This window comes from Pelecanus crispus, chromosome 10 (genome assembly GCF_030463565.1).
Source record: "Pelecanus crispus isolate bPelCri1 chromosome 10, bPelCri1.pri, whole genome shotgun sequence".
In the NCBI taxonomy this organism is placed as follows: domain Eukaryota; kingdom Metazoa; phylum Chordata; class Aves; order Pelecaniformes; family Pelecanidae; genus Pelecanus; species Pelecanus crispus.
In genome coordinates this window covers 24,421,059-24,448,741 of record NC_134652.1, presented here as the reverse complement: position 1 = coordinate 24,448,741, position 27,683 = coordinate 24,421,059, and the positions used below count along the sequence as shown (strand labels likewise).

The following is a 27,683-nucleotide window of genomic DNA, read 5'->3' as shown; positions in this document are numbered from 1 at the left end:
ATGATTCAGTTGTGGAAAGTAGTGCGGCACGTGCGACAGCTGGAGCTCCACAGGTTGATCCTGCTGCTCATTGCCTTCAGCCTGATCTCCATGTGCATCCTGGCTTACTACGTCACTAACAGTCCCAAAATCAAGGAACCACCACCCCTGCCCTTCAGTGACTGCAGCAACCAGCACCGCATCTTGATCCCGCCCCAAGCCAGCTGGAGGCTCACAAAATCTGTGGACACCTCACGCACGGACCCTGTGGTGCTAGTCTTTGTGGAAAGCATTTACTCCCAGCTGGGGCAGGAAATAGTGGCCATTCTGGAATCTAGCCGGTTTAAATACAGGACAGAGATCGCCCCTGGCAAAGGGGATATGCCGACCCTGACAGACAAAGACAGGGGACGCTACGCTCTTATTATCTATGAGAACATCCTTAAATACGTGAACCTAGATGCTTGGAACCGAGAGCTGCTGGACAAATACTGTGTAGAGTATGGAGTGGGGATTATAGGCTTTTTCAAAGCCAACGAGAACAGCCTACTCAGTGCACAGCTCAAGGGTTTCCCCCTTTTCCTACATTCCAACTTGGGGCTGCGGGACTATCACATCAACCCTAGTGCTCCCCTGCTCTACGTCACCCGGGCTAATGAGGTGGAGCAGGGTCCCCTCCCTGGTGATGACTGGACTGTGTTCCAGTCAAACCACAGCACCTACGAGCCAGTGCTCTTGGCCACCACAAAGTCCTCGGAGTCCATCCCTCACCTGGCCACCCACAAAGCGTTGCATGCCACGGTGGTGCAGGACTTGGGTCTGCATGATGGGATCCAGCGGGTTCTCTTCGGCAATAACCTCAATTTTTGGCTGCACAAACTCATTTTCGTGGATGCCATTGCTTACTTGACTGGCAAGCGCCTCTGTCTGACACTTGATCGCTATATCCTCGTCGACATTGATGATATATTTGTGGGAAAAGAGGGCACTCGCATGAAAGTGTCTGATGTAGAGGTAAAATCTCTAGAATAACTACAGGCCCCAGACAAATTTCTAGCATGTGTGATATGCCAGGGAAGTCAAGGTTGCATTTAATTTCAGTGAAAGAGTTGATTGCTGCAGTTGTTCTCATCTTAAACAGAGAAGTAGCCTGTAGAGATGCTGAGGCACCGTGTGTGATGCTCTCAACAGTTTTTCCAGGTTTAAATGGAGCATTTTTCATTCTGGGACCTGTAGCTGTCATCTCTGAATTTAAGAGGAGGATGCCTGTGGTGGCCTATCCTGTCTCCTCTTTAACACGGGGAACAAGTGTGTGCAGATTTCCTCTGTCAGTCTATTTGTAGCTGTAAACTCTACCTTTCAAAAGGAAAAGGCAAGTGGTGTTAGAACAGAGAAACTGTATTTATTATTTTATTATTTATTATGATATATATATAAACTGTATATATTATATTGCAAAACTGTAGGCCAGTCCATGGGGTGTAAACTGGTGTAGTCTGTGTTTTAGCCATCTAGCTTTTCAGGACATAATCAAATTGGGAATAGAAAGGTTTTCTGTCACCCTTTGCCTTACACCCCCTTCATATCTTCTACCAGCAACCCCCATCCCTGGGCAGGCAATATCCAAAAATTCACCAGGCAAACATGCTCAGACCAAGCCTTCATGAGAACCATCTCTGTGGCCTCATGATTGGGAAAGAGAGATGCCATCTTTGTGGTTTGCTTTCCTTGGCAGTTCCTTGAGTAATACAATGACCTATTAGGAAAGGATATGAGAAAGGCACAGAGAGAGATTTTGTGGAGGAGAGGGAAGCGAGACAGGCAAAGGAGGAAGCAAGTAGGAAGAAGGTAAGAAACTAAGAGCCCTTTCTAATTCTCTGTGTCCTTGAAAGTATGCGATAAAGTGTTCTCCTGAATGTGTGATGTGTACATATGCTGCCTTATGGAGCCAAGGACTTCCCTTTGTATCTTCCCTATCAGTTCTGGTTTGTAGCCATTGAGGCACGTGCGTTGCCTGTTTCTCCGGGTATGGTGAGGTTGCTCCTAGAGGTATGAGGCTCCAGGCCTTTCACTCTGTATTCCCAGTTAGCAGCACTTGCCTTAGACAGGTCCTGGATGGAGTTCCCTGGGTACCAACCATGATGACGATAAGCCTGTGACAGCAGCTGCCTTAGCATATTTCCAAAACAACTTCAGTGAAGCACCCTTTATCCTTTCATCCAAGGGCACAGACCATTTGAGGCAAAGGTATGAAACGAAGTGCTGTTGTACATGCGTGTCTCCTTACCTGAACCTCACCTCACCCGTTACATGTTCCCAAGAGCATTCTTCCACTTCACTAGGAGTCTTAACCACCTCTTCCACGTTTTATGCATTCATGCAAGACACATCTCAGTTCATCTCCATTTTTTCAGGTCTTTGAGATTTAAATTCTGCTTCGGATCCCAAGTTTAGCTTGGGGAAAAGGAAACTTGCATTCTATTTGGAGCTAGCTTTATCTTTTCAGTTTATTTGAAGCTGCATGCCTGAAGCATCTCTAATTGCATGCCATTATCTATTTTACTTGCTTCATTCTTTAATAATTCTTTAGAGCCACCTTTGACCATAACTCTCTAAGCAAACAGGTATAGAAAAAGTGTTTCAAGCAGGCAGGTATAGAAAAATGAAGTAGTTGTATATAATACTTATTTAAGGAAAATGCTGAAATTTTCTTCATTTCGCTTGTGTCCCTGTGTTTTGAGGTGCTGAAATGCTCTGAAAGCTTTTTTTTTTTGAAGGATCACAATCTTATCTTGGTCGTAAGCAGGCCTGCACCCTCTAGTCCAAACCATCAGAGATTTTGACTTCTGTAGAGTTTGTGCAGGTTACAGACCCGTGTGAGAAAACAGGAGATAGGTGGCGAAAGCTCTTGGAAACAAAGGCTGCTCTAGTGATGTTAAAAACAAACCCAGACAAGATAATTCCAAAAGATGCTTTGTTTGGGTTTTAACAGGGTGAAATGGAGGAATAATCTGTGATCAGTAAGCAGAGAATCTCGGGTAAAGCAGATAAAACCCAGATTTATCCATTTAAAAGAAGCTCTCTGATTGCAGAGCCATGAGAGGTTAATGAATTTTTATTTTTTAAAAGCAAGAAATACCTACATGGATTTGTTGATAGCCTCTCACCGTGGGGAGAGAAGGGGATATAATAGTGACAGAACAGCTGGCATTTTCTTTGGCCTTTTATATGAAAGCTCTGTTTCAGGGCTGTTATCTCAACGCACAGCTCCTTATCTCAAAACTTAGATTACAGTGGTCTAGGTAGCAGTTTGAAGATTGGGTGTTGTGTGAAGGTATAAAATTGACTCTGATGTCCCAGTGAGCCTGTTTGCCATATGCAGGTCCATGTTCAGGGAGCTTCCCAGACAAAGTGACTATTAAAAGAAAATGCTGAATATAATTTGATCAAATGCATGCCCATGGTAGACGTCCTGTGTGAGAGGAGAAATGTTTTTATTTGTGATGCTTAAAGAAGGGCTGAATAGCTTGCTGCTTTAAAAAGAAAAAAGGAATCGTGCTTGCTTTTACTTTAAAGATGATAACCCTTGAGTTCCTGTTTCTGCTGAAGGGCTGCAGCAGGAGCTTGCAGTCCTCAGTTGAAATGAAACAGTTGGAAGTTGCACAAGGAAAACGTTTTTCCCTTGTGAAGTTTACCAGAGATTTGAGCTGCACATAATTAACAAAACAGAATCTCAGCGAATCCCTTCTCAATTACTCCACATTCAGTCTCTTCTAAAATCATAATCCTTGGAATTTACCAAACCCCCCTGGAACTAGTCAACAAAGACAAGCCATTTCTAATGCGAAAGGATCTGGCTTTTATGATCCTTCCTGGTCATCTTTAGGTATGAGGAAAGAAGATCAAGTAGATGAGGTTTTGCCTCTTTTGCTGGTAATCTCTACAAGGGCATAAATAGTGAGCTATCATTGCTAGCAAGTCTGAGAGCAAGCTAAGTGAAAATCAAGGACAGTAATTTCATTTTGGGTTATGAATGGTGAGGGTGGACGAGAGAGAATCTAGTGAGGGTGGCTGTCAGCCAGCTCTTGCCTTTCTAAATTGTAGAGGATGATCTTATCTGAAATGAAAATATTCAGCAGTTTCTAACTCCCTGATTCTAAAATTGTAGGGGAGGGAGAAATACCAGTACCATGAATGCTTTCTTTTTTGACAGCACTGTTTTGAGCTATGCCAGTGCTGCTGCTGGGCACTGAAAAAACTGCAGAAAATCCTCTCGACAATGTGCTGCCTAGTGTCCATAGGGGCAGGTCCTATGAAGAAGATGTTTCTGCAACACATTCCTAGTACGCTTTGCATGAGCATTTGAGAAGAGGCTGTCAAAGCACTTTGCTTTCTTCCTCCATTTCTTTTCATCTGTTTTTCTTCATTTGTCCATGTACTGTTTTTCATAGAATCATAGAACGCTTTGGGTTGGAAGGGACCTTTAGAGGTCATCTAGCCCAACCCCCCTGCAGTGAGCAGGGACAGCTTTAAAGTCGATCAGGTTGCTCAGAGCCCCGTCCAACCTGACCTTGAGTGTTTCCAGGGATGGGGCCTCCACTACCTCTCTGGGTAACCCATTCCAGTGCCTCACCACCCTCATTGTAAAAAATTTTTTCCTTATATCCAGTCTAAATCTGTCCTCCTTTAGTTAAAACCATTACTCCTTGTCCTGTCACAACAGGCCTTGCTAAAAGGGTTGTCCCCATCCTTCCTACAGGCCCCCTTTAAGTACTGGAAGGCTGCAATAAGGTCTCCCTGCAGCCTTCTCTTCTCCAGGCTGAACAACCCCAACTCTCTCAGCCTGTCCTCGTAGGAGAGGTGCTCCAGCCCTCGCCTCCTCTGGAGCCGCTCCAGCAGTTCCATGTCCTTCTTGTGCTGAGGGCTCCAGAGCTGGACACAGTACTCCAGGTGGGGTCTCACCAGAGCAGAGCAGAGGGGCAGAATCACCTCCCTCGACCTGCTGGCCACGCTGCTTTTGATGCAGCCCAGGATACAGATGGCTTTCTGGGCCTCAGAGCGCACATTGTTGGCTCATGTCCAGCTTTTCATCCACCAGTACCCCCAAGTCCTTCTCCGCAGGGCTGCTCTCAATCCCTTCATCTCCCGGCCTGTACTGATACTGGGGGTTGCCCCGTCCCAGGTGCAGGACCTTGCACTTGGCCTTGTTGAACCTCATGAGACTCACACAGGCCCACCTCTCCGGCTTGTCCAGGTCCCTTCTCGTCCTTCTGGTGTGTCAGCTGCACCACTCAGCTTGGTGTCATCTGCAAACTTTCTGAGGGTGCACTCAATCCCACTGTCTATGTCATTGATGAAGATACTAAACAGCACTGGTCCCAGTATGGACCCCTGAGGGACACCACTTGTCACCGGTCTCCATTTGGATATCAAGCCGTTGACCTAGGCTCATGGTATCCGCTCTTCCGAGCATCTGACTCACAACCTTATTTCCCCCTTTTCTTTTGGCTCTTTTTAGAGGGATGTGAGATAGGGGAGGTAATATTAGGGTTTGTATGAAAGAGCTACAATCTCCGCAAACACTTTTGGAAGTTAAAAATTTCATAGCTAAAAGAGCAGAATTGCATGAAGGTTGAGCCCTGTATTACTGCAATGCCAAGGACATCATGTCGTCCTAGAAGAGGATTAGGTCCTAAAGAAGCAACCTAAAGAGAGTACAGGCAGGGTGCTGTGGCTTCTGATTTCTTCCTCACTTCTAGAATTTTAACCCCATTCAGAGAGTTTTTGTCTTTCACTGGCATCAAGAGCTTGTAGTGACTGTTGCATAAATCTTTGCAGATCCATCAGTGAGATTATATAGATTTTTTTAACGTGTTGCAACAAGAGGCACAATGTTTAACTTTTCCCTAACATTTGCTTAAAGTAAATATTTATGACCATTTGAGATTATTGAAAAGCCTTTTTTAAAGTGATGGGCATCAATCAGCGGAGTAAAGTTTAGACATTTTTTGCATTGTGTCCAGAAACGTGTGTTGGAATGTAGATGTCTGTATCTTGGGTCTGCAGTGTGGCTGCCACCATTAAGTACTAAAGGCCCCCAAAAATTCAGATTGTGGCTTGCAGAGGTTGTTCTCTGATAGACTGTGACAAGCGTGAAGCAGGTCTGGCCCTGATGTGGCTTATGAGTTCTGGTGGCCAATGCTGGGCATCTCTTGGAGACCCCATCTGTTCCTTCCTGGGGTGAGCCTTGCTGAGCTTCTAGCAGGGAGCTTAGCTGGGGAAGGGGCCTTTCTGGCTAGCTGCGGGGCTTGGCTGCATCTTGGGAGGATTTTTTGAATGGAAGATAGTTAGAAAATATAAAACAAACACTTGGAGGCATTGGAGGGGCAGTTTTCTAGGGAAAGAAACTTTGCTTTTTAGAGATGGGGGAATAGCTAAAATGCTAGTCCTCTGTCCTGTACCATCTGAGCAATTAAATTTCTCAAATATGGACACGAAGACCTGTTTGCATCTGGCTACCTATTTTATATCTTAATGAATAGCCTACTCCACATTTCTTGACTGCCTTTCATTTAAGAATCTCAGAGTACATTATGGATATAAATGAAATGCCACTTGAGTCATCTGTAAGATATTATTAGTACTATCATATTCATCCTACTTTATAAAAGAGAAACAGAGTGGAGAGGTGTCAGAACAGAGAGAATTGCCATCTGTATTGTTTCACCTTACTACAGCTCACAGACCGCTTTGAACCAGTGTGCTAGGGAACAGTAAATGCATAATTTGTTGAAACAAATTTCCAAATATTTTACTTGGCACCTCAGTCTCTTTTATCCTGTGCAGGGGAAAGACATTTCTTCAAACCCATGCTGTGCCACCTTATGGATGTGGCTGTGAAACGGACCCAGCATCAGCAGAGGGGATGGCACACGTTTAGCATTAAACCTGCCAGGAAAGCAGGACTCTATAGGGTTCCCTAGTCACAGAATTTCTGGGGGCCCCTTGGTTCCTCCCTGGTCCCTCCCCAGACACAAAGGATTGCTGCCTGCTGGAGTAGGGCTTTTGGGGATTTATCATCAGACAGATGTGTCGTCATGGTAACCCCAGCCAGGCTTTAAATCTCCCTTGGTGCAGAGCAATGCTAAGCCTCTTAGCCACTGTCTTTCCTCCCTCCGCCTTCCTGCCCGAGCATGAGGAACTGGATGTGCCTTTCAGGGCAGCAGAGAGAAGTGGTGAGGCTTGGGACAGCTCTGGAGACAAGAAAAGAAAGTGGCACTTTCCTGTCTAACATACTGGGCGATGTGTTCAAGGTGCTGGTCCCAAATTTGATGCGGTATTGTCATCCAGCTGGGCAGACAGGCGCTTCTCTGTAGAGAGATGCGCAGCTCTTAGTCTGCGCTCCCTGATGTGTGGGATGAGTCCCTGTGTCTTATGGGGTTAAGTGAGGGAAACTTGACCTCCCATTGCCTATTCTGGATCTTGCACAGCAAAGGAGGCTTCAGCCATCAGTGCTGCTGGCATGTCACCTTTTAAAAGCACTGCCTACGTTTGTGACAGGTTCTGGAGATGTTATGTGCTGTACGTTTCTCAAAATGTTACTCTTGAGTGAGGACTGGGGTAAGAAAGTGGTAGGTATGTGGCCATGGAGGAGCTGGGATCTTTGAAATTTGTCCTAGGCTGCATTTGATATCACTGTTGTGTAGATGTGGGGAGGGGGAACCGGCAATTAAGTGCATCTCTAGGGAAAAGTCTGAAAGCTTGGTTTCTTCAGAGAGCACACTGACAGTGTCTGCAGCACTGCGCAAATAATCTGTCTGGTCTTCCCACCTTGCCGTGTGTGAGAGGTCATGGGGTGCCTGCCTTGGGAATAAAACTGCTCAGCTTCTTTGCTCCAAGATACATTTGCAGTGGATGGGTGATTGCAGCAAATTACAGAAGTCAGCATTTTTCAGTTAATGTAATGATTAGTGTTTGGTCAACACTGTTTTGAAATATTAGCGACAGCAGTGATTTCTCAGGATATCCTTAAGTGGTAGGTGTCAAGGCTGGTCCCTCCACTGAATGAGAGTCTGCATTTCTGAATGCACTCTCACCACCTAAGGAGCAGCGTGTCTAAACAATGCCTGTAGAGTGAGAGCCATGTGAAGGCAGTGTTGTAGTGCTCTTTTGTGCTCCTTGAGGCTGGGGAAGGGCAGCTGATACAGAAAGATCTGCCCATCTCCCCCTGCACAGTTTGAAAAGTCTGTATGCTTTCCCCAGTATTCTGTGCCATATTGCTTGTGTATTTGCATCTAGCCCAAGTCTGCTGTTGAGAGGTCATCACCTTCACCTTGGTGCAGCCATTGATCCATTGCTTTTTTAGAAAAGCTATTAAAATCTAAATAACTGCCTGGGCAGCGATCATCTCTGTCACCTGCCAACAGCACTCCTGCCAGGTCCCTATTTGATTGAGAACTTCTCCCATAGGGAGCTGCACCAGTGACACTTTCCCTGAAGCACGCAGGTAGCAGCAGCGCGTGCATCTCAGGGCTTCTCTCTTTTTATTATTTTCCAGCAGAAGAAATTTGACTGGAATTAGTTTGTGTCTTACTTGTCTGTGACATACTGAGCCTCTGGGGTTTTTTTGCTGTCAAGGCTGTCTGCTGTCTTACTCTGTACGCTGCTGGACCTTGGGGTTTGTGGCACAAGGCTCCTTCCCTTTGGCTATAGCAATTACTTCAGACATTTAAAGCAGACACAAGTGAGCAAGAGAGAGCCTGTAGGACATATCATGACTGTGAATGTCAGCTCCCCCAAGTTTTCTTTCCAAAATCCAGGAAACTTTCCTACTATAAAAGTATTTTGGCACTTTGAAGGGACACAAAGCGAGGGATACCTCCCTGCCATAGCAGGACTCCTTGCATGGGTAGTTCTGCAAATCCAGCTTTCCTCTCTAGATAAAAGCTCCCTCCCTTTGGATCACTTAGTTGTTGTTCATGACAGTATTGACTTCTTTTCCTTCAACTGTGCACCATGTGCTGCCCCATCCTTCTTTTCATTAACACGTAGGCTCAGAGAAAGGGCAGAGGTTCAATAGCAAAGCCCCAGTCAACATGGGAGAGGAAGGGAGTGTGGAGGTTGAACCTGGAAAGAGTAAGCGATCTGTTGCTTGGAAGTGAGATTTATTGTCCCTTTGCCTTTAGCACAGACACTCTGGGTCCTTCACATTGGAGAGCATCATCTGACTGTGGTTTTAAAGTGGCATAATTTAGTACAGCAGCACTACTTCAAGTAAAGACTCTGTGGAGCACTGGGCTACTCTGCTTCACTCCACAGGCAACAGTGCCTTAGCCCCATCCCCTGCGATACCTCTTCAGGCTGAACTGGGCACCAGTAGAGCACAGAGAAACATTACAGAGCAACTGAATATGAACATTTCTTTTTCCTTTCATTCAAACAGGCTTTACTGAGCACCCAGAATAAGCTGAGAACTTTAGTCCCAAATTTCACCTTCAACCTGGGCTTCTCAGGGAAATTCTACCATACAGGTAAGCCCCTGGCACCCCTTCATCCCAGCGCCTGCATACAGCTCCCATGTTCGTGTGTGTGTGTGTGTGTGTGTAACGTTAGAGAAAGCATGATTCTCTTGGAACGACTCAGCACTGCAGGGGATTAGCCACTGCTTTGAACCACTGAACCCCACTTCTGCCTTTTGGTTTGCATTTCTTTTTCTGTTTTCTGTAGGTACAGACGAGGAAGATGAAGGGGATGACATGCTGCTCAAACACAGGAAGGAGTTCTGGTGGTTCCCTCACATGTGGAGTCACATGCAGCCTCATCTTTTCCACAACGTCACTGTGCTGGCTGAGCAGATGAAGCTCAACAAACAGTTTGCTGTGGTAAGGGGCATCACAGTTTGTTTACTTTACAGTACTAATCTTTAAACATTCTTCTGGAATAGCTGTTCAGACCCTGGTGAACCCAGATACTAGTCTAGTAACTTAGCTGCATTTAAGAAAGGCAGTTCTGAAAGTTTAAATTGGTGCGTGGCTCCTGCTCTATTCAGGCAAGAAGCACCATTCGTGTGCCTGCCTGTGCAATGGAAAGCGCTTCCTGGCACCTGCACAGACCCAGGCAGCTCCACTATGATCCAGGGTGCAAATCCCAAGGCTCTTGTTTGCTGAGGTGTGAATGGCATTACCATCCAAATCCAATTAACTTACAAAATCTGGCAGTGAGAAAGCATTTCCTTTTCCATCCTTATTCACTGTGGTTTGTGAGGAAGTCACCTGGTCGGTCGTATAAAATGCTGTGTGTGCTAACAGCCCTACTTCTGGCCTCCCCAGACAATGCTGAAGGAAGTTACTTATCTAGCAAGTCCAGGGGAAATTCTCTGGGTTTTGGCAGAGGAGAGGGAAGCCTTGAACATCCTGCATTGCTGGAACAATGTCTGTTTGATGCTTACAGACCAGAGTTGAATATACCGTACATGTTTCTCTGAAAAGAAATGTCCTCTTCACCTCTAGTTTGGTTCTTTTGATGGTAATCCCCTTGGGAATAGTAGGCTGCTGTCTTGTGTTCCCATGACACACACAGATTAGGAATGATCTTGAATTCAGAGCACAGTTGCAGCATTATAGAAACAATTTAGGCTCCTTCTTTTCCTGGTTAAATAACAGTGCAGTCTTTGGCAAAAAGAGACAAAGCACAGAGAACAGTTACACATATTTAACATAAAGCAGGCTAGCAGTGGGAAGGAGAAGGTTGTTGCTTCATTTAGGGGCTCTGGTTTTATGGTACACCACCAGGACAGAGCTGTCACCATTCATATTGTTACCAGAACCACATAGTGGAATTAAAACCCATGAAATTCAGGTATTTCCTGCCATTTTAGTATAGCTCCAGGCCCCGTATCTTCACCCTCAACAGTCTCTTGCTTCCTGTTTGCTTTTCTTTGAATTGCTGGAGACAAGACAGATCCCAGTCCTCATCTTCCTTTCCTTCTATATCAATTAAGGAAATTTTATTTTCCTCCTCCAGTGACTCAGATCTAGCCATTGTGCAAGTGAGATATGTCACTTAACAGCATTGATTAGTTTGTAGTAACCAAGGAGCCTGACCTGGGGCTTGTGAATTAATCTGATTTGTCACACCTGCAAGCTATAAGACCGTTCTTACAGCAGCTGTTACCAGTGCTGAACGTCCATGTTGACACAGAATCACCCTTCTATTTCTATAGATACATAAGACAAGAAGTACAAGCCACATTTCGGGTTTCCCAATCCAGAGAGTTTTCATGTTACTCTGTCACCTTGCTCCAACTTGGAGTCTGTTGCTAAATATGATCCTTATTAACGATATTAGTTAAACATTGAATGATCAAGCTGCATATTCTGCTTCCAGGAGCATGGGATTCCCACAGACTTGGGCTATGCTGTAGCTCCCCATCATTCTGGGGTTTATCCTGTCCACACACAACTCTATGAGGCATGGAAATCCGTTTGGAGCATCCAAGTAACGAGCACAGAGGAATACCCACACCTACGGCCTGCCCGGTACCGGCGTGGATTCATCCATAATGGAATCATGGTGAGCACAGCTGGGCGAGCAGAGCCCACTTTCCTGCCCAAGGGACAGTCTCCTAGTGACATTAGAGATGTTAATCTTAATATCACCAGTGTTTCCAAAATCATTAAGTCAAGCAAAGAGAAAAAACTTGGCTAAAGCCAGTTTCTGTGTTTCTCAGTACAATTCAGAGGTCAGTACTGAACGGAGAGCAAAACCAAGCACAACAAGACTAAACTGAGATCCCACTGACTTGTTCGCACTGTGATGAGTAAATGGTTGGGAGGAATATCAAGAGAGTCCTCTGAACCTATGTCACTTATATCCCTTACTCTTTATATTGATCCACGGAGTGCTGCTTTGACACATTCATGTGTAGATTCTGCTGCATCTGCCTCTTATCTAACTCTGCTTTTCTCTGATATTGCTAGGTTCTGCCTCGACAGACCTGTGGTCTTTTTACTCACACTATCTTCTATAATGAATATCCTGGTGGCTCAAAGGAGTTGGACAAGAGCATTCGTGGTGGTGAACTCTTCCTGACGGTGCTTCTGAACCCAGTAAGCTCATCTAGAAGGGGAATCAGATCGGTGCACGGGTGTCTCAGCTTCATGCCTGATGTGGAAAAGGACTAGATCCTATGGGAGATGGAGTATAACCACCCATCATGGTGTGGTTATCTCCAGTGTGATGCTAAGGAGATGTGAAAAAGAGGGCTAAGGAAGTACTTGCTAGTTAATGTTGCTTTGCTTTACACACTGCCAAGGAAGCATCAGTATTGAGTGTTGACAAGTGCAACACTCCACAGATAGAAACTAGGCAGGGTGACATGCTGAGCGTGGCCCAGTGTGGAGTGAACGTTACCTAGGCTGCTGCAAATTCATGGACCGGAAGTGAAATGTGCATTAGCTCCTTCTGTTCCACACACATCTGCCCCTGTTGGTTTCTCCCCTGGCTCACTGATGAGTTTTGTTCAGAATAATTGCTTTCTCTGGGCTTTTGTTATGGAGTGTTCTCCCCTTTCTTTCAATATGTATACGCTTAAAACAATTTCTGCATGCTTTTTTTGGTGAAGTAGCTGTTGCCCTAAGGCATTTTTGGGAGATCTGGGTCTAACGCAAGTGTTCCTTTTTCTCTTTCACTACTTGACAGTTCTGTCAAGCCACGAAGTTAAGGCAGTACCTTCAACACCCTGCAGTCTGTTCCCAGCTCTTAGCCATGGATGGCAAATCACATGAGTTTCTTACTTCCCATTGAAGCTGGGAAGATGTGCTAGGTGGCAAGAGACACAAATAGAAGCAGTCATTTTTAGAAATTCCTGAATGGATAGAATTAGGAGATGAAGCTTTGTAGCCCTCTCTAACCACAGATCACACTCCCTCGCATTCCTGCTTCTTGGCTGCAGCAAGAAGACATGCTGCTACTCTTGATTGTACAGTAACTTTCTCAGTTCCCCACCTGAATTTCTTTCTTACTAAAGCTGATTTGGCACATGTTGTCCATTCAGAGAAAGGGAGGACATTGCCCTGCCAGGTTTAGATAGTGATTTTAGAATGTCTACCTCTATAGCCACTCCTGAATATAATGATGTTTAATCTCTTCTTTTTTCACAACTTCCAAATTTCTACCTTCTTACTTCTCCTTTACACATCTTTTCCACCAGTGCATGAGTATGGGCAAAAAGTCATGCAAGCAGATCTGAGAGAAAGTAGGTTGTTTCTGACTAGCTTCCTAGGTGGGAACCCTGGCATACTGGTCCCAGTCACTTGTTTGTGGGATTTGTCATGTAACATCAGTGGCTCTGCTCACTGTGATACTTTCTTTCATTCCCTCCTTCTTTTGCATCTTGATTGCAGGGTTGAATATGCAGCTTTAGCCACTTTTGGTTGGGGCTGTAGAGGCTCAGTGAATCAGAAAACCAAGTTTTTTCCCTCAATGAGCTTAATTTTTTCTTGTCTCTTGCTTTTCCTAGTGTTTAGTGCCTCTCTACTCCTAGAATTAGAACTGTGATAGTGAAAAGACCCTCACAATGTGTTCTGGGTGCATCACACAAACAGGCTGTAGTTTACAAACGGGCCCTGTGTTTCGGAAGGTTAGCCTGTGACCAGCTCTGGCTTGATCTATGATCTGCAGAAAGTATGGGTCTATAACAGCCCTAGCTAAAAAGCTGGAGGGGTTCATACTTCCAGGTCTGGAAGCCAACCTTCCATCCCCGAGGTCTGGAAGCCAGCCTTCTGTCCATGTCGCCTGAGACAGAATTGTTATCTTTACACACAACAACCAAATCTACCTGCTTAATAAAAGTCTGCAGTAAGGAGAAGGCTGTTCTTTGCAATTACATATGGAGTGATTGGTCAGGTGGAAACCAACTGCTTTCTTCTCTGTGACCATTGCTTTTCTGGGCTTCTCTTCCCGTATGTTGGGGGAATTCCACCTTGTCCCACTCCGTAATTGTCAGACCTTAAAGAATGCCTGCAGAAATAGCCACTGTGAAACTTAAGAGCTCAAGGTTTCTCTTGGAAAACCAGTTGCCAGACTGTAATCCAGAGATCATCGCTGGTAGGAGGCTGTGCCAAGGAATTTATAGAAACATAGTTTCTAGAGCTATCCGTTAAAATTTGCTGATAAGCATGTGCTGGTTGAAAAAGCTGGCGGTGATCTGTGATCCAAAAAGTTTGGGAAGACTCTGCTCTGGTACAGGATGAGCTTATTTGCCAATTTACTGTTGGCTCTTTGTGGTGACTTTTAAAACTCTTTCAGGCACCTTCAGATGCTTCCGATGTTTACACTTCGGCTTCCTTTTGGCAATGGAGCATTTCTCTCTCTGTCAGCAGCGGAATACTGTGCTCTAAGCTCCTCTTCATCGCTCGTGTTTGCATAGTGACTCAGACCCTTGCATTCCTCCCCGTGCTGATAGAGCCATCTCACAGACCTGATAGAAACCTGGCCAGCCCCGTAGCCCCAGCAGTGATCCGGAGCGGACTTGGACCAGGCTCTTTCAGTCCTTTTTGGTGCTTCCAGCTCCCTTTGAGTAGATATACACATGCAGGAGTCTCCAAGCCTGCATGCGTATGATTAACTCCACAGTGCAAACAGAAGATGTTTGATCTTCTGACTAGTGAACAAGGTCTGATGTCAGGAAGGAGAATAGCTGTTGATGTGCAGTGGACAGGCTGCCATGTGCCCAGTCGCTATTTCCCAGAAGCAAAGGGCATCTTTACGATCACTTCTCACAGACACTTTTGCTTACGCTACGCAAGCAGGTTACTGCTGTGCCCACAGCTGCTTGTTACGTATTGCAAGGATGCTCATACCCTCCTGTTTTCTATATTCTAGGCTCTCTGTGACCTTTCCTCATCTTTCCTTAGTGTGAAGGAAGGGAAACCATGGCATGCTGACAGTGGAAGGGAGGAGGAGAGGAGGGAGGTGTTATTACCAAGCCAGTCCCCCGGGGTCACTGGGTGTGGATGGGAGGGAGGGAGAGATGGGACTTGAGTGTAGCTTATGTCAGAAGTAGTGCTCAGAGCTGTTTTGGCAGCATTAGCTGTGATGAGGCAGAGCAAGCTGCCAGGCCTTGTTAAACAGTGCGTGTGTGTTACAGGACGTGACTGCACGCTCAGAAGTACAGGGAAATAGATCTTTGGTTGGGCTTGGCTTGTCGTCTTCTAAATCCAGTTGCTTGGGGACTGTTTGCAGTTGACAGCATTACCTGTGTGAGCCATTTTACCAAATGTAGTCAGTCTTGAGACACAGTTGCTCACCTAGATCACATGCAGGCTTTTTTTATTCTGGAAATCTTGAAGGGGCCCCAGGTGATGACCTGTGTCCTCCCTGCTGCAGTACTTGGTTTATGCCAGTGAGCCAGATGCTTCATGCAGCAAATTTTCCCTCTAAATGTTTCACTAGCAAGTCAAAGGGATGAGCCACCCTTTACTGTCACACAACCTTCCTGGTGTCTCCCAGAAACAGGCAAAATACAACATGAGACGCATCCTTTTGCCGCCTTACATGCTCCATGGCCATGGCCCTACAGTTACACAGAAGATCTTTCTGTCCTTTGCTCTGTGTTGTATTTAGCACATCCTTTTTACACAACAGCACCAAGTGCACGCTGCTCTTTGAAGTGTAGGTGCCAGAGCCTGTCTGGCAGGGCCTCTCTGTCAGCTCAGTAGGAAACCAGAAGTGAAAAACTCACAGGCAGACAAATGTGATAAATCTTTAACTCCGGTTACTTTCCATGTGTCTCAGAGTCCTACCACTGTTTTCTGTTGCCTACCCAAAGACCCTGGAGCGTGAGCACCTTGTGGACAGGATTACATTCATTTCACAGTGTCTTGGGGATGGCTCAGGCACAAAGAGCTACCCTCTATCAGTACCTCTCGTCGCACTGACACCGGTCCATGGTGACACTGGATGGAAAACTGAATTCAGACCTCCTGAGTGCCAGCAAATGTCTTCATCCCAAGACCATCTGTCTCCCACTTCCCCCTTTTGCTCTTCCCCTACTGTGAGTGGGAAAGCCATTCCTGCCCCCTGCCAGGGAAGCCTGTTGTTGTCTGCTTACCTTGCCTGGCATCGTCAGGATTCAGTCCTGAATTGTGCAGCAATGGGTGCCCCTGAAAGCGTTCAAAAAACAGGTAGATGTGGCACTTCGGGACATGGTTTAGTCTAGTCTAGTCTACCCTTAATAGGTTTAGTGTGGACTTGGTAATGTTACGTTAATGGTTGGACTGCATGATCTTAAAGGTCTTTTCCAACCTAAACAATTCTATGATTCTATTCTATGATTCTGCTGTGACTGAAGTCTCTTCCCCTCCCTGCACTAGCAGACACTGGGCGGGGAGTGCTAAATCATCACGTAGTCATTCTTCCACTGGCCTTGGTGTTCTGCTTTTGTTTTGCTAACTTATAGCCATGGTGTGGTTTGTGTCTGGCAAAGTGCCGTTGTGCTACAGGCACTGGATGCCCAGTTCCGTGGGACCTGTCAAAGCCACACACCAGAGCCAAACTGACAGGAGTCTTTTGCACTCTTTCCCAAAGGTTAAAATACTGAAAAACAGATAGGAGGGAATTGGATCTGCTTGAGAGAAGAGATGGCTTGGCAAGGCACATAGCATGCCAGTTCCTGAGCACTGCAGTGCTGGGGGTCTCCCATGGGTGCTCAGTGCCACTTTGCCCAAGGGTTTACATCCTCAGGCTTGGCAGGACATTTTTCAGGGGCTGCCTATGCTGAAGGCTGTTGCAAGCTAAAACCTTATCGGCCAGTGTCTGTTCCTAGTACAGTGTCCTAGTGCAATGTCTCTTTGCAGTCCATGTTCAGATCCCTAGGTACGCTTGTTTGTATTGTAAAGTGTGAATTGCCAGTTGTTCCTTCACACTTGAGATGTCAGCTCCAAAGTGAATGAAAGCTGACAGGCTGTAGGCCTAGAAATAACTGTATCAGGAATAGTGTGGCCAGCAGGAGCAGGGAGGTGATTGTTCCCCTGTACTCGGCACTGGTGAGGCCGCACCTGGAATACTGTGTCCAGTTTTGGGCCCCTCAATACAAGAAAGACACTGAGGTGCTGGAGCGTGTTCAGAGAAGGGCAACAAAGCTGGTGAAGGGTCTGGAGCACAGGCCTTATGCGGAGCGGCTGAGGGAACTGGGATTGTACAACTACCTGAAAGGAGGTTGTAGTGAGGCGGGTGTTGGTCTCTTCTCCCAAGTAGATAATGATAGGACGAGAGGAAATGGGTTCAAGCTGCGCCAGGGGAGGTTTAGGTTGGATATTAGGAAAAATTTCTTCACGGAAAGAGTAGTCAAGCATTGGAACAGGCTGCCCAGAGAGGTGGTGGAGTCCCCATCCCTGGAAGAGTTCAAAAAATGGGTAGATGTGGCACTTCGGGACATGGTTTAGTCTAGTCTACCCTTAACTGGTTTAGTGTGGACTTGGTAGTGTAGGTTAATGGTTGGACTGGATGATCTTAAAGGTCTTTTCCAACCTAAACGATTCTATGATTCTGTAACTCCTGTGAAAACTGTCACTTGTGCCGCTGTGCCCTGGGCCTGCAGCCTGCTGCCCCTCTCCCTGGCCTGCTCCCCGGCTGTAGCAGGCACTGCTGCTAGAGAGTTTGCCTTGGTTCTGCCTCCGGGAGAGGAAGGGAAGCTCCTGGTCTCCCATGAAAGAGGCTTTGCAAAGTTTTGACTAGGAGGGAGTTCACTGGCTAACCCTTGTTCCCCTAAATGTGCCAGAGCCACTTGAATGGGATTTTGAAACTGTTCTGGACTTACACCCGGGGCTCAGTTATAATCCTCCCCACGCCATTCCCAGGGGCTACTGAGAGGTCTGTGTCCCTCCCGAGTTCCTCCTGTCTTGCAAGTACTACATTTCTTTCATTTTTCATCAAGGCAGTGCTATATCCTGGCAGATGGACATTCGTCAACCCAGACAGCCAAGGCAGTCTGAGATGTGAACAGCCTCTTGTTGACAGTGGAATCAAGCCAGGAGGAAACAGGTACGGTTACCTAATTTACCAGTATCCCATGTCTTTCCTGTTTTCAGATCAGCATCTTCATGACCCACCTGTCCAACTATGGGAATGATCGGCTGGGACTGTACACCTTTGAGAGCCTCGTCAAGTTTGTGCAGTGCTGGACCAACCTTCGCTTGCAAACACTGCCCCCCATCCAACTTGCAAAAAAGTACTTTGAAATCTTTCCCCAGGAGAAGAATCCCTTGTGGCAGGTGAGAAGGCAGCTTTAACTGCTCCTAGTGGTTTTTTCCAAGAGGTATGTCCCACATTCAAAGTGTGGCGAGACTGCTGATCCAGAGCACAGAGGGGTAATGCATAAAGCTTTTAGGTTTAACCTTTGTGTCTTGAGGCTGCAAGTGGCAAATTGCAAGGTGGCAGGGATGGGGAGTAGGAGCAGTAGGACACAGTCACAGTGTGAGCTTAGGGACAGGGGTGGCTGTCATAAATGACTGGCGGGCAGGCTCGCAGGCATTTAGGTCGTTAAAGGGCTTATATTAGAGCAAGCCGCTGTGAAATGTTAAGTGCACGAGGAAGAACCCTGTTTGGTGCTGGAGGACCTTGCGGGCATGTTAATGTGATTAATCTTAAAGTAATTTCACACTGCAGAATTGATGTTCATTAAATAAAAACATGCTTATTCCATTTTATCCCAGTGCAGCAGCTCTCTGCATGGTAATGAGCAGATGAAATTAACTCAAGGTGATAGAGTTGTCTGTCTGCCAGAAGTTCACAGATGTTGAGCTGTACTATCGTGGTGGCCCAGCCCAGCATGGCTACATAGGGCAGGGCCTGTGGTTAACACTCTCAGAGGGACTCTGGCTCCTGTGTCACTTTGGAGCTTTGGAAAATGTTCCCCTGTGTTTTTACTTAACTCTTCTTGATGCCTGGCAGAGCAGCAGTGTGGCTGTGAAGTGTTCTTTATATGCTAATAGCATCTTCCCGAGAGGACTAGCTTTCCAGCTTTTCCTCCCCTTTCCATTAGCTCCTGTGGTAATGCTTAATCCCATCACTTGTGCTGCAGAATCCCTGTGATGATAAGAGGCACAAGGATATCTGGTCCAAAGAGAAAACATGCGATCGACTCCCCAAGTTCCTCATCGTGGGACCTCAGAAAACTGGTAATGTGAATACTTTATCTAAAGATAGGTTGCAACTTCCATCTCATTCCTCCAGAGAGGAGAGCTGGAAAGGTCTGTGTGTTAGGCCTGTATGGCTGCCCTTTGTGCAAGCTGCCAAATGGCCACAGAGGACATTTCAGAGAATCTCAGATTTGTTCTAACCTAAATCTGGCAAGTCCATCAGTACTTTGCGCCCTGGCACTTTGCGTGGCTCAGCCCTGATTTGCAGGGAAAAGCCCTACCTGCAGAGCTGTGTTTTGGCTTTTCCACATAAGCTCAGAGAAACTGTGACCTTTCTTAGTGTGTCACAAACATAAGCTGTCAGCAGGACTCAATGCAGACACTTAGCAAAGGTTATGATGACTGCTCCCTAGTGCTTTTATTGCGACAGATCTGTGTACCCACTGCATGCTCCATGTCGCTGTCAGTGGGAGGTAGAGATCCTCTTTTGTCTGACCTCTGTCACCACCTCTTAACTGCTGTGGCACCGTGGTTGGCAATGACATGGCTGTATGTACTGTCCTGAGGAGTCCTTTCTAGGCTGAAGAGAGAAAAACGTCTTCAGCCAAAGCCAGGTCTTCAAACCTTGGCTTTCTCTGTAGTGCAGTGAAACAGCAACTGCCAACCGTGCACAGCAAACGGTGATCCTGGCCTTGGGAGGAAGCTTTTCCCAGCCAAGCTGCCGTCTCCTGCCTGTGTCGCTGTGAAGCTCTGTTGGTGTGTGTGCAGCATGGGCCCTCCTGTATCACGGCCCAAGCTGCTTCCAGCGGCACAGTAAGAAAACCCTTCTCTAGGCTGATTTATTGGCCTGCTGGAGGCCTACAGCTGTGTGCTGAGCAGGATTAACAGGTTTGGGTGGGTAAAGGGAAAGCACCTACAGCAGAGACAGGCCAAGGCATCTCTAGCTGAATTCTGACCCAAGGACACTAACGTTGTCCTTAGCACATCTCCTTCCCAAACGCATGATGCTGCCCTGCAGTGCCCAGGCCACCTCCCGTTTGGCAGGTGTGGGTTCTGCCACCTGACAGTGTGGCTGTGCCACCAGGGAAAAAGGCACGGGGGTAGCCCAGCTATGGTAAGGACACAAGATAGCCAACACGGGTGACGGCTGCCATGCTAAGGAGGTGACTTAGATCAGCTGCATGAACTGAAATATGGGATTGAACTGCTGAGTCACATTCAATCCCAAAGGGCTTGGTGTCGCTGCTCTCGTAACCTGCATGAGTTAAGGGGTGGGTTAGCCAGGCATGGTAGGAATGTGCCCGCTTAGGGACTGTTTTTTGCAGCGTAAAGCCTTTCATGCAGCTAAGCATTATGTGCGACCCAGGTCCCATTAACTGGTTCCTGTTGCAGGCACAACAGCTGTGCACTTCTTCTTGACCATGCATCCAGCTGTCACCAGTAACTTCCCAAGTCCATCCACCTTTGAGGAGATCCAGTTTTTTAATGGACCCAACTATCATAAAGGAATCGATTGGTAAGAATCCTGACGCGCATTCTTCTGTGATAAGGTGCACCCATGTTGTCTTCTCCTGAGTCTCTCTGTATGTCCACTCCAGCACCTTAGTAGCTTCTCTGTTCCTGAACAGCTGTTTTCACTGCTGTTGCTCGGCACGTGTTCTCTGTTGTCCTGCTTAGTCCCAGGAGCAGGACAGGCAGTATCTGGTATTAGTGACTGTTTGCCAGGAGATTTCTGGGCATGGTTTAGCTTTAAAAATTCAGTCTTTGTTGAATGCACTGCTGTCATGAGATTTCTTCTCCTTTGACATACAAAACACACAACAGTGTGCTCATTAAAAAGTTCTTCATGGTTTCTGAGTTAAAGGAACATAGGACAGAGGGGACAACCTCCATCCTGTTGTTCTGGGCCCTTTACACTTACAGAGATGACAATGCATTCCTTGCACTGGCTCCGGTGTCTCTTTGGCCACATCTATACCCTGTTCTTTACCTGTACAAGTATGCAATTTTGACAAAGTGTTTCCACCTGGCAGGGAAATACTAGTGTCACTATGGCACTATTATGCCACTATGTTTCCAGGCAGAGAAACTTTAAAGTTGTTTCTTTCTCAGAGCATGCACTTTGGGTCCACCATGGTGCTGCACTCCCTCCTATGAGCTCAGAGGGACCTGAGGGATGGCTGTGTGCCAAAAAGGCTTTCTGCCGTGGGATTTCTTTGCCCATGAGCTGTGGGAGATTTTGTCTGACTTCTCTAACCATTTAGGGGACAGTTGAAAAGATATTGGAAGGTGGTTAGTAGTTGACTGAAGCTCACGCGACTCAAGCACTACAGAGCAGTTGTACTAGCTGATAGGCTTAGAAAACATAGGCTTTTATAGAATCATAGAGTCGTTTAGGTTGGAAAAAGACCTTTAAGATTATCCAGTCCAACCATTAACCTAACATTATCAAGTCCATACTAAACCAGTTAAGAGTAGAGTAATCCAGCCACCAAGCCAGGAAACACAAAATTGCTATTTTTTAATGAAAGTAAAAACTAGGAATCATTAAGGTTGGAAAGGATCTCTAAGATCATCAGTCCAACCATCAACCCAATACCACCATGTCCACTAAACTATGTCCCAAAGAGCCACATCTACCTGTTTGTTGAACACTTCCAGGGACGCTGACTCCACCACCTCTCTGGGCAGCCTGTTCCAATGCTTGACTACTCTTTCTGTGAAGACATTTTTCCTAATATCCAATCTAAACCTCCCCTGACGCAGCTTGAGGCCATTTTCTCTCGTCCTATCGCTAACTACTTGGGAGAAGAGACCAACGCCCGCCTCACTACAGCCTCCTTTCAGGTAGTTGTAGAGAGCGATAAGGTCTCCCCTCAGCCTCCTCTTCTCCAGGCTGAACAACCCCTGTGCACCCCCTGGAAAAGTCATCCAACTTGAGTGCAGCATCACGTGCAAGAGGAGAATCTTCATGTTTAGGATGGAATTTGAGTTTGTTGTACAGCTTAAATTTCAGCAGAGACCAGTCTTCCAGTGCTTTACAGTTTCCTGTTCGCCCATTACCCTTTACCCTACCATTATTCAAATGGTTTACAGTTTCTGCGTTACTAATTTTACAAGCTCCTGTGAGGCAGAGCAGAGCTCTTGACCCTGTGTCTCAACTGTGAACTGAGGTACAAAGAGAGAAATGATTTAGATGGCCTTATTCTTGGGACAAAGCCTCTTTTCTCGTAGCGCTTGCAGCTAGTACCCTACCCTCAGACTTTTCCTTCCACTGCCCGAGGACTTGGGGAACACACTCTCAGAAAAACGCTTTCTTACCCTTTTATCATCTCCAGCTTTCTTTCGAAGTCATGCCTCTGCCAGCTCTGCACCCGTTTGCCCATGCATTGCCTTGCTGGGGAGGTGCAGTTGTTCTGTGAACTGTGTCTGTTGGAGAGGAGCAAGGGCATCATGTTGTCATGTGCCATTTCTTTGTTGGGCCATGCTGCTCACCAGAGTCCCGTCTGTTTGGCAGGTACATGGAATTCTTTCCTATCCCCTCCAATGCCAGCACAGACTTCATGTTTGAGAAGAGTGCCAACTACTTTGACACAGAGGTGGTACCAAAACGTGGTGCAGCCCTGCTGCCTCGAGCCAAAATCATTACTGTTCTGATCAACCCTGCTGACCGAGCCTATTCGTGGTACCAGGTAACTTCCCTGCACTGCTCTGCGGGTGAGGGCCAGAGAGAGATTCCAGTGTGGCGAGGCAGAAAGCCCATGGATCCATTTCCACAGAGGGGCCAGGGGAGATGATGCAGGCTGCCTGCAGAGTGTGAACAAAGGCAGTGGTGGGTGGTTGTGCCGAGTTAGTGGGGTCTGCAGAGAGATGTGTAAGGTGGAATTTTGGGTTCCTGCTTCTAAATTCAGCTTGTTTTTCAGCACCAGCGTGCTCACAACGACCCTGTGGCGCTCAATTACACTTTCTACCAAGTGATCTCTGCAAAATCCCAGGCCCCTCAGGAACTGCGCAACCTGCAAAGCCGATGCCTGCTCCCTGGCTGGTATTCAACTCACCTAGAGCGCTGGCTAACGTACTACCCCTCTGGGCAGGTAGGAGGCTTGGCAGTAGAGGCTCTCTTGGAGCCCCTTGTAGGTTTAGTGGAGAGGAGAACAAACTGTAACACGTGCGCGTGCTCTCCCCAGCCCCCATTGTCTTCATTTCACCTTCTGTCTTGTCTTTTGGAAGAAGAGCCACCGCTAGCTTCCTTCTGTTAAGAGCTGATAAGAAATCAGGATTGAATACTCTAATTTTGCACTTTATCATATTTGTAAAGTAAGTGAGTGCAGGAGGATACTGTGAAGTCCCAGAGAGCTTCTCAGTATTCTCCTAATACCGAGAAGTTCAGCAAGAATAGCAGTGTTAGCACTCCCTTCCTTTCATCTTGGCAGCCTGCAGCCCACAGACCCTCTTCAGGGCCAGCAGATGTTCAGCTTCTTGCTGTGGTTGCGTTGCTTTAAAGAGAGGCTCTTGGACTCTGTGATGTTAGTTCCCATGTTGTGAAGCCTTTAGCTGTCTGCTGAAGGGAAATTTCACTGCAGAGATGTCAGGATTCTGTGTTTTGTATATAAATTTGCAAAAAGTCAATTAATAGACAATGTAGACCATTTCTGTGTCTAAATTCCCAAGAAATTTATAAACTGTCTAATACATTGTGAGTCAGGATGTGTTTTTTCAAGTTCCTTTCTGCTGCTGGGGTTATCCTCAGACAGTCTCTATAATCCAGCAGAGTCTTATAATGTCCATTTAGTCTCTTATTCTCTGCCAAAGCAGCAGCCTAAACTGTACGTGATAGATCTGCCAAGACTAAAAGAGACATGGGAAAACATTCTTGGGTTCGTGTCTCATTGCCTTACTATTCCTGGAGGTTACTGCTGTGAGGATTGATAGAGCCAGACACACCATCCTTGCACTTACTATGGGTCAGGGTCTCCTACCTTCCCCAAACTTCAGTTCATGTGACTATTTTTCTGTTGTGTTCTTTGGAATAGGTAATTTATTAGCACAAATGTTGTTCATTATCCTCTATCATACACATAACAGGAGAATAATCACAGGTTACAGAGGAATACTTAGTACAATGGCTGCTGACATCTAAAAAGAATACACGAGGTTTCCAGAGGCACTCTGGAAATCATGGGCCTTAATGTTCAGTTACATGGGGTGTGGTCAAAGGCAAATTTATTAAGCAAAGCCTGTCCTGATCTACTGCCTTATAGTATTTGTGGCCCATACCATAACTTCTGTCTGTGGTGACAAATGGGCCACATCCCCCACTGTGTTGCTCTAGAATAAACAGGCTTTGGCAGCCTTTACTCACACGCACAAAGGCCAGGGGCAGTTTCGGGAGCCGGGAAGCTCACGGGTGTCATTCAGCACAAGGTGTCGGAGGCTAAGGTGGCTGCTGTCTTTTCAGCTTCTCATTGTGGACGGTCAGGAGCTGAGACACAACCCTGCCTCTGTCATGGACAACATCCAGAAGTTCTTGGGAGTTACGCCACTCTTCAACTACACCCAGGCCCTCAGGTAGGGAAATCATTTTTTGGGAAGATGCTTTCTTAGCGAAGTGTCCTACTAAGCACTTGATGAGAAGAATGCTTCTCATCTCTGACTGCAAGACCTGCCAAGGTTTCAGAGGTATGCCTAACCCTAAAGTTAGGTTCAGATAGCATGAGGTGCTATGCTAAGACTTGGAATCGTAACTTAGTCTTTCCAGAAACGATAGGGGAAGGGGTGTTTTTTGGCACTCTCATGGAGAAGCATGAAGTTGCTCACAGCAGTAATTATGATGTTTTCCATTTGGTCTTTGTGGTTTCAGAAAAGGTGCTGGAATTATTAGCACTCCTTATGCTTTGTGTTATACCTACATCTGACAGAAAGTAGAGGAAGTATGATAAAAAAGTGTGTGACAGGCTGCTCATATCTTCAGCTAAATGGAGATGAGGGACACGTGGCACAGTTTTGAGGTAAAGAGCCGCCTATTACAGAAGACATGGACTTGACAGGTGCCCAGAGCTATGTTAGGAAGTGTTAGTGGAGGCACTACTTCACTGCTCCTAAATTGGAGGATGTTACTCAGCCATTACTGTGATCTTGCCCACGGTGTAAGTGCAGTTAATCCGAATAGATTAAGTGCTAGCTGAAGGTGAACTGTGGCCCTGTTAGTCTTCAGTGGAAACTCTACAAGCCCACTGGAGATCCTGGATATTGCTTTTTGCAGCTGAAACCGGTGTTCTCGTATCTTCTCCGCTATCACAGCCTATGCTAGCTGAGGGTAGTGGGTGGTGTGCGTGTGTGTAGGCACACGGCAGTTGCCCTTTCCTTTAACAGTAAAGAGAGGAGAACCACTTCAGTTCTCTTCCTACAGTTGTTTTCCAAGGGGGTGGCACACGGCTCCCCAGGGCGGGACAGATTTAGAAAAATGTCAGATTACTTGAAAGCCTTACTTGCTGAAGGACATGTCCTGATGGTAAATGGACAATTTACAGTAGTGGTAGTGGCTGGTACCCTTCAGCCAGGGTCAGAAGAGAAATGGTATTGGTCAGCTTGCCTCCAAGTTTGGTAGACATATTTGCTGAAACCTCAGGCTTGCCTTTGGCCAATTGAGAGGACAGGACAGACAAGACCAGATATGGTTCCCGGCATTGCTTTATACCTATGTTCTAGCAAGAGAAGAAACATGGATACTTTAAACAGGGGATTCTCTTAACACTTTTCAACTATAAAGAGGAGATTTAAAAGAATTTAGATACACTAAAACATTATTGTCCCTCCCAAGCTTAACAGACAAATACTGTAATACCATATGACCTCTGAAATTTGCATAAAGCTGGAAGAGTCATGGTTGTAATGGATTTCTTGTCAAAGTAGTCAAGTGCTAAAAAAAAAATATTGAACCAATACCATAAATAAATAAATAAAACATAAACCAAATTTTTAAAGCACTGAAATGGGAAATATCTATGGAGCTACTTAATTTCTGCTGCTGCTAACTGGGTGTGTGGCCATATCTTTTAAAGACAAGTGTCCTTTTCAGATTTGATGAAGCAAAAGGATTTTGGTGCCAGCTGCTGGATGGAGGAAAGACTAAATGCCTAGGAAAGAGTAAAGGAAGAAAATACCCTGATATGGATTCCTCGGTGAGTAACTGTCTCAAATCTGTTGGCAGCAAGAGATGTAGAAACATCCCAGCAACCCAATCTGGATTTTCCTACCACTTATGTCCTAGATGACCTATGGAACACGTGTTGAGGGTAACATTTTCTTTCACACTAATGTGGTCTGTATTTTCCACACAGTCACGGCTGTTCCTAAGAGACTTCTACCGGGAGCACAACATTGAATTATCCAAGCTGATGAACAGACTTGGACAGCCCCTTCCAACCTGGCTCCGAGAGGAACTGCAGAACTCCAGCTGGAGCTGAGAGGGACTCCCTTGCCCCCAGTGCCATTGGGATGTGTGGTGCTCCAACACGTGCTACGATGCCATCCCTTGTCAAGCCAAAACAAGTGGACAAATGAGCAGGAGCAGAGAATGTGCATGTGGAGCCTTTCCCCACCATTAGGAAGGGCTGCTGCCTCTGATACTGCCCTGGGGCATGGAGTGCAAGTCACGTTCTTGAGTATTAATGGTGTGTTTACACTTTTTTTACTTACAGGAAGGATTTGGAATGCCTGCCCTACTTTGAGCAGGGGAGAGAGCACAGTTAACACTTTATGTTTAAATTACGCTTCTCAGTATATGAAACAGGCACCTAGCTGGAGGGTTAATGTGTTACTCCTCTAAAAGTAAAGACTTAAGAGGTGAGCTATTGAGCCTACTGCTGAGAAGAGCAGCAGCAGCTTAATAAAAGGGGAATCTAGTCCAGTGAACCCCAGCTTTTGTCCAGTAGTCTATTTGGCAGCAGCAAGGTACAAGAACTCCTTGTTCCTCCCCATGCAGAGTACAGTGGCCATGATCATTAGTTACAGTGCCACTGTGCGTGGCTGTTGGGGACTGCACCTTCTTGGAGACAGATGTAACAGACATAAGATTGCCTCTCCTTATCTGCAGCACTGTTGGTGTGATACGGTGTCCAGCGACTGGGCAGTGGGAGGTAAGGCAAAGCTGAACTGATTTGTTATCTTAGGGAAAAAAGGTTGCCGTATGTGGCAACATGGCAAGTATTTCTCTGCAGGGACTTTAGACAGTTCAAAAGATAACCAAGAAGTAGTATGTATGTCCCCTTAGAGCACTTTGGAGGCATGTGTTAGTGCAGCACAGCAGCTGGGGGAGGCAAAGCTCAGGTATTGTAATATAAGTCTGATGCAGCTGAAAGCAGACAACTCAGTTCCCTATGTCTGATCAGCTTAAAAAAAAAAAAAAAGGCAACATTTTTCTCTTTCCGACAGCTCCAGGGCCCCTATCACATATGCTGATAGCTAGCACCCGTTTTAATCCCGCTGTAGTCCAACAATGCAAGGAGAAAAGCAAAAAAAAACAGTTAAAAGTAAGTATCAGTCAGCTATAAAGGGAAGGCTTGG

The 27,683-nt window shown here is 46.3% G+C and overlaps 1 protein-coding gene across 1 annotated transcript; it reads left to right on the top strand.

The window, feature by feature from the left end:
- On the top strand, positions 1 to 26,734 carry NDST2 (N-deacetylase and N-sulfotransferase 2). Its single transcript, XM_075717445.1, has 13 exons — positions 1 to 993; positions 9,422 to 9,509; positions 9,706 to 9,860; positions 11,365 to 11,550; positions 11,958 to 12,086; positions 18,069 to 18,251; positions 19,061 to 19,157; positions 20,511 to 20,634; positions 22,636 to 22,810; positions 23,042 to 23,212; positions 24,577 to 24,686; positions 26,197 to 26,299; positions 26,459 to 26,734. Exons 1-13 carry the CDS (start codon positions 1 to 3, stop codon positions 26,582 to 26,584), a joined length of 2,640 nt encoding a protein of 879 aa, XP_075573560.1. The 3' UTR covers positions 26,585 to 26,734.
- Positions 26,735 to 27,683: the final 949 nt, after the last annotated feature.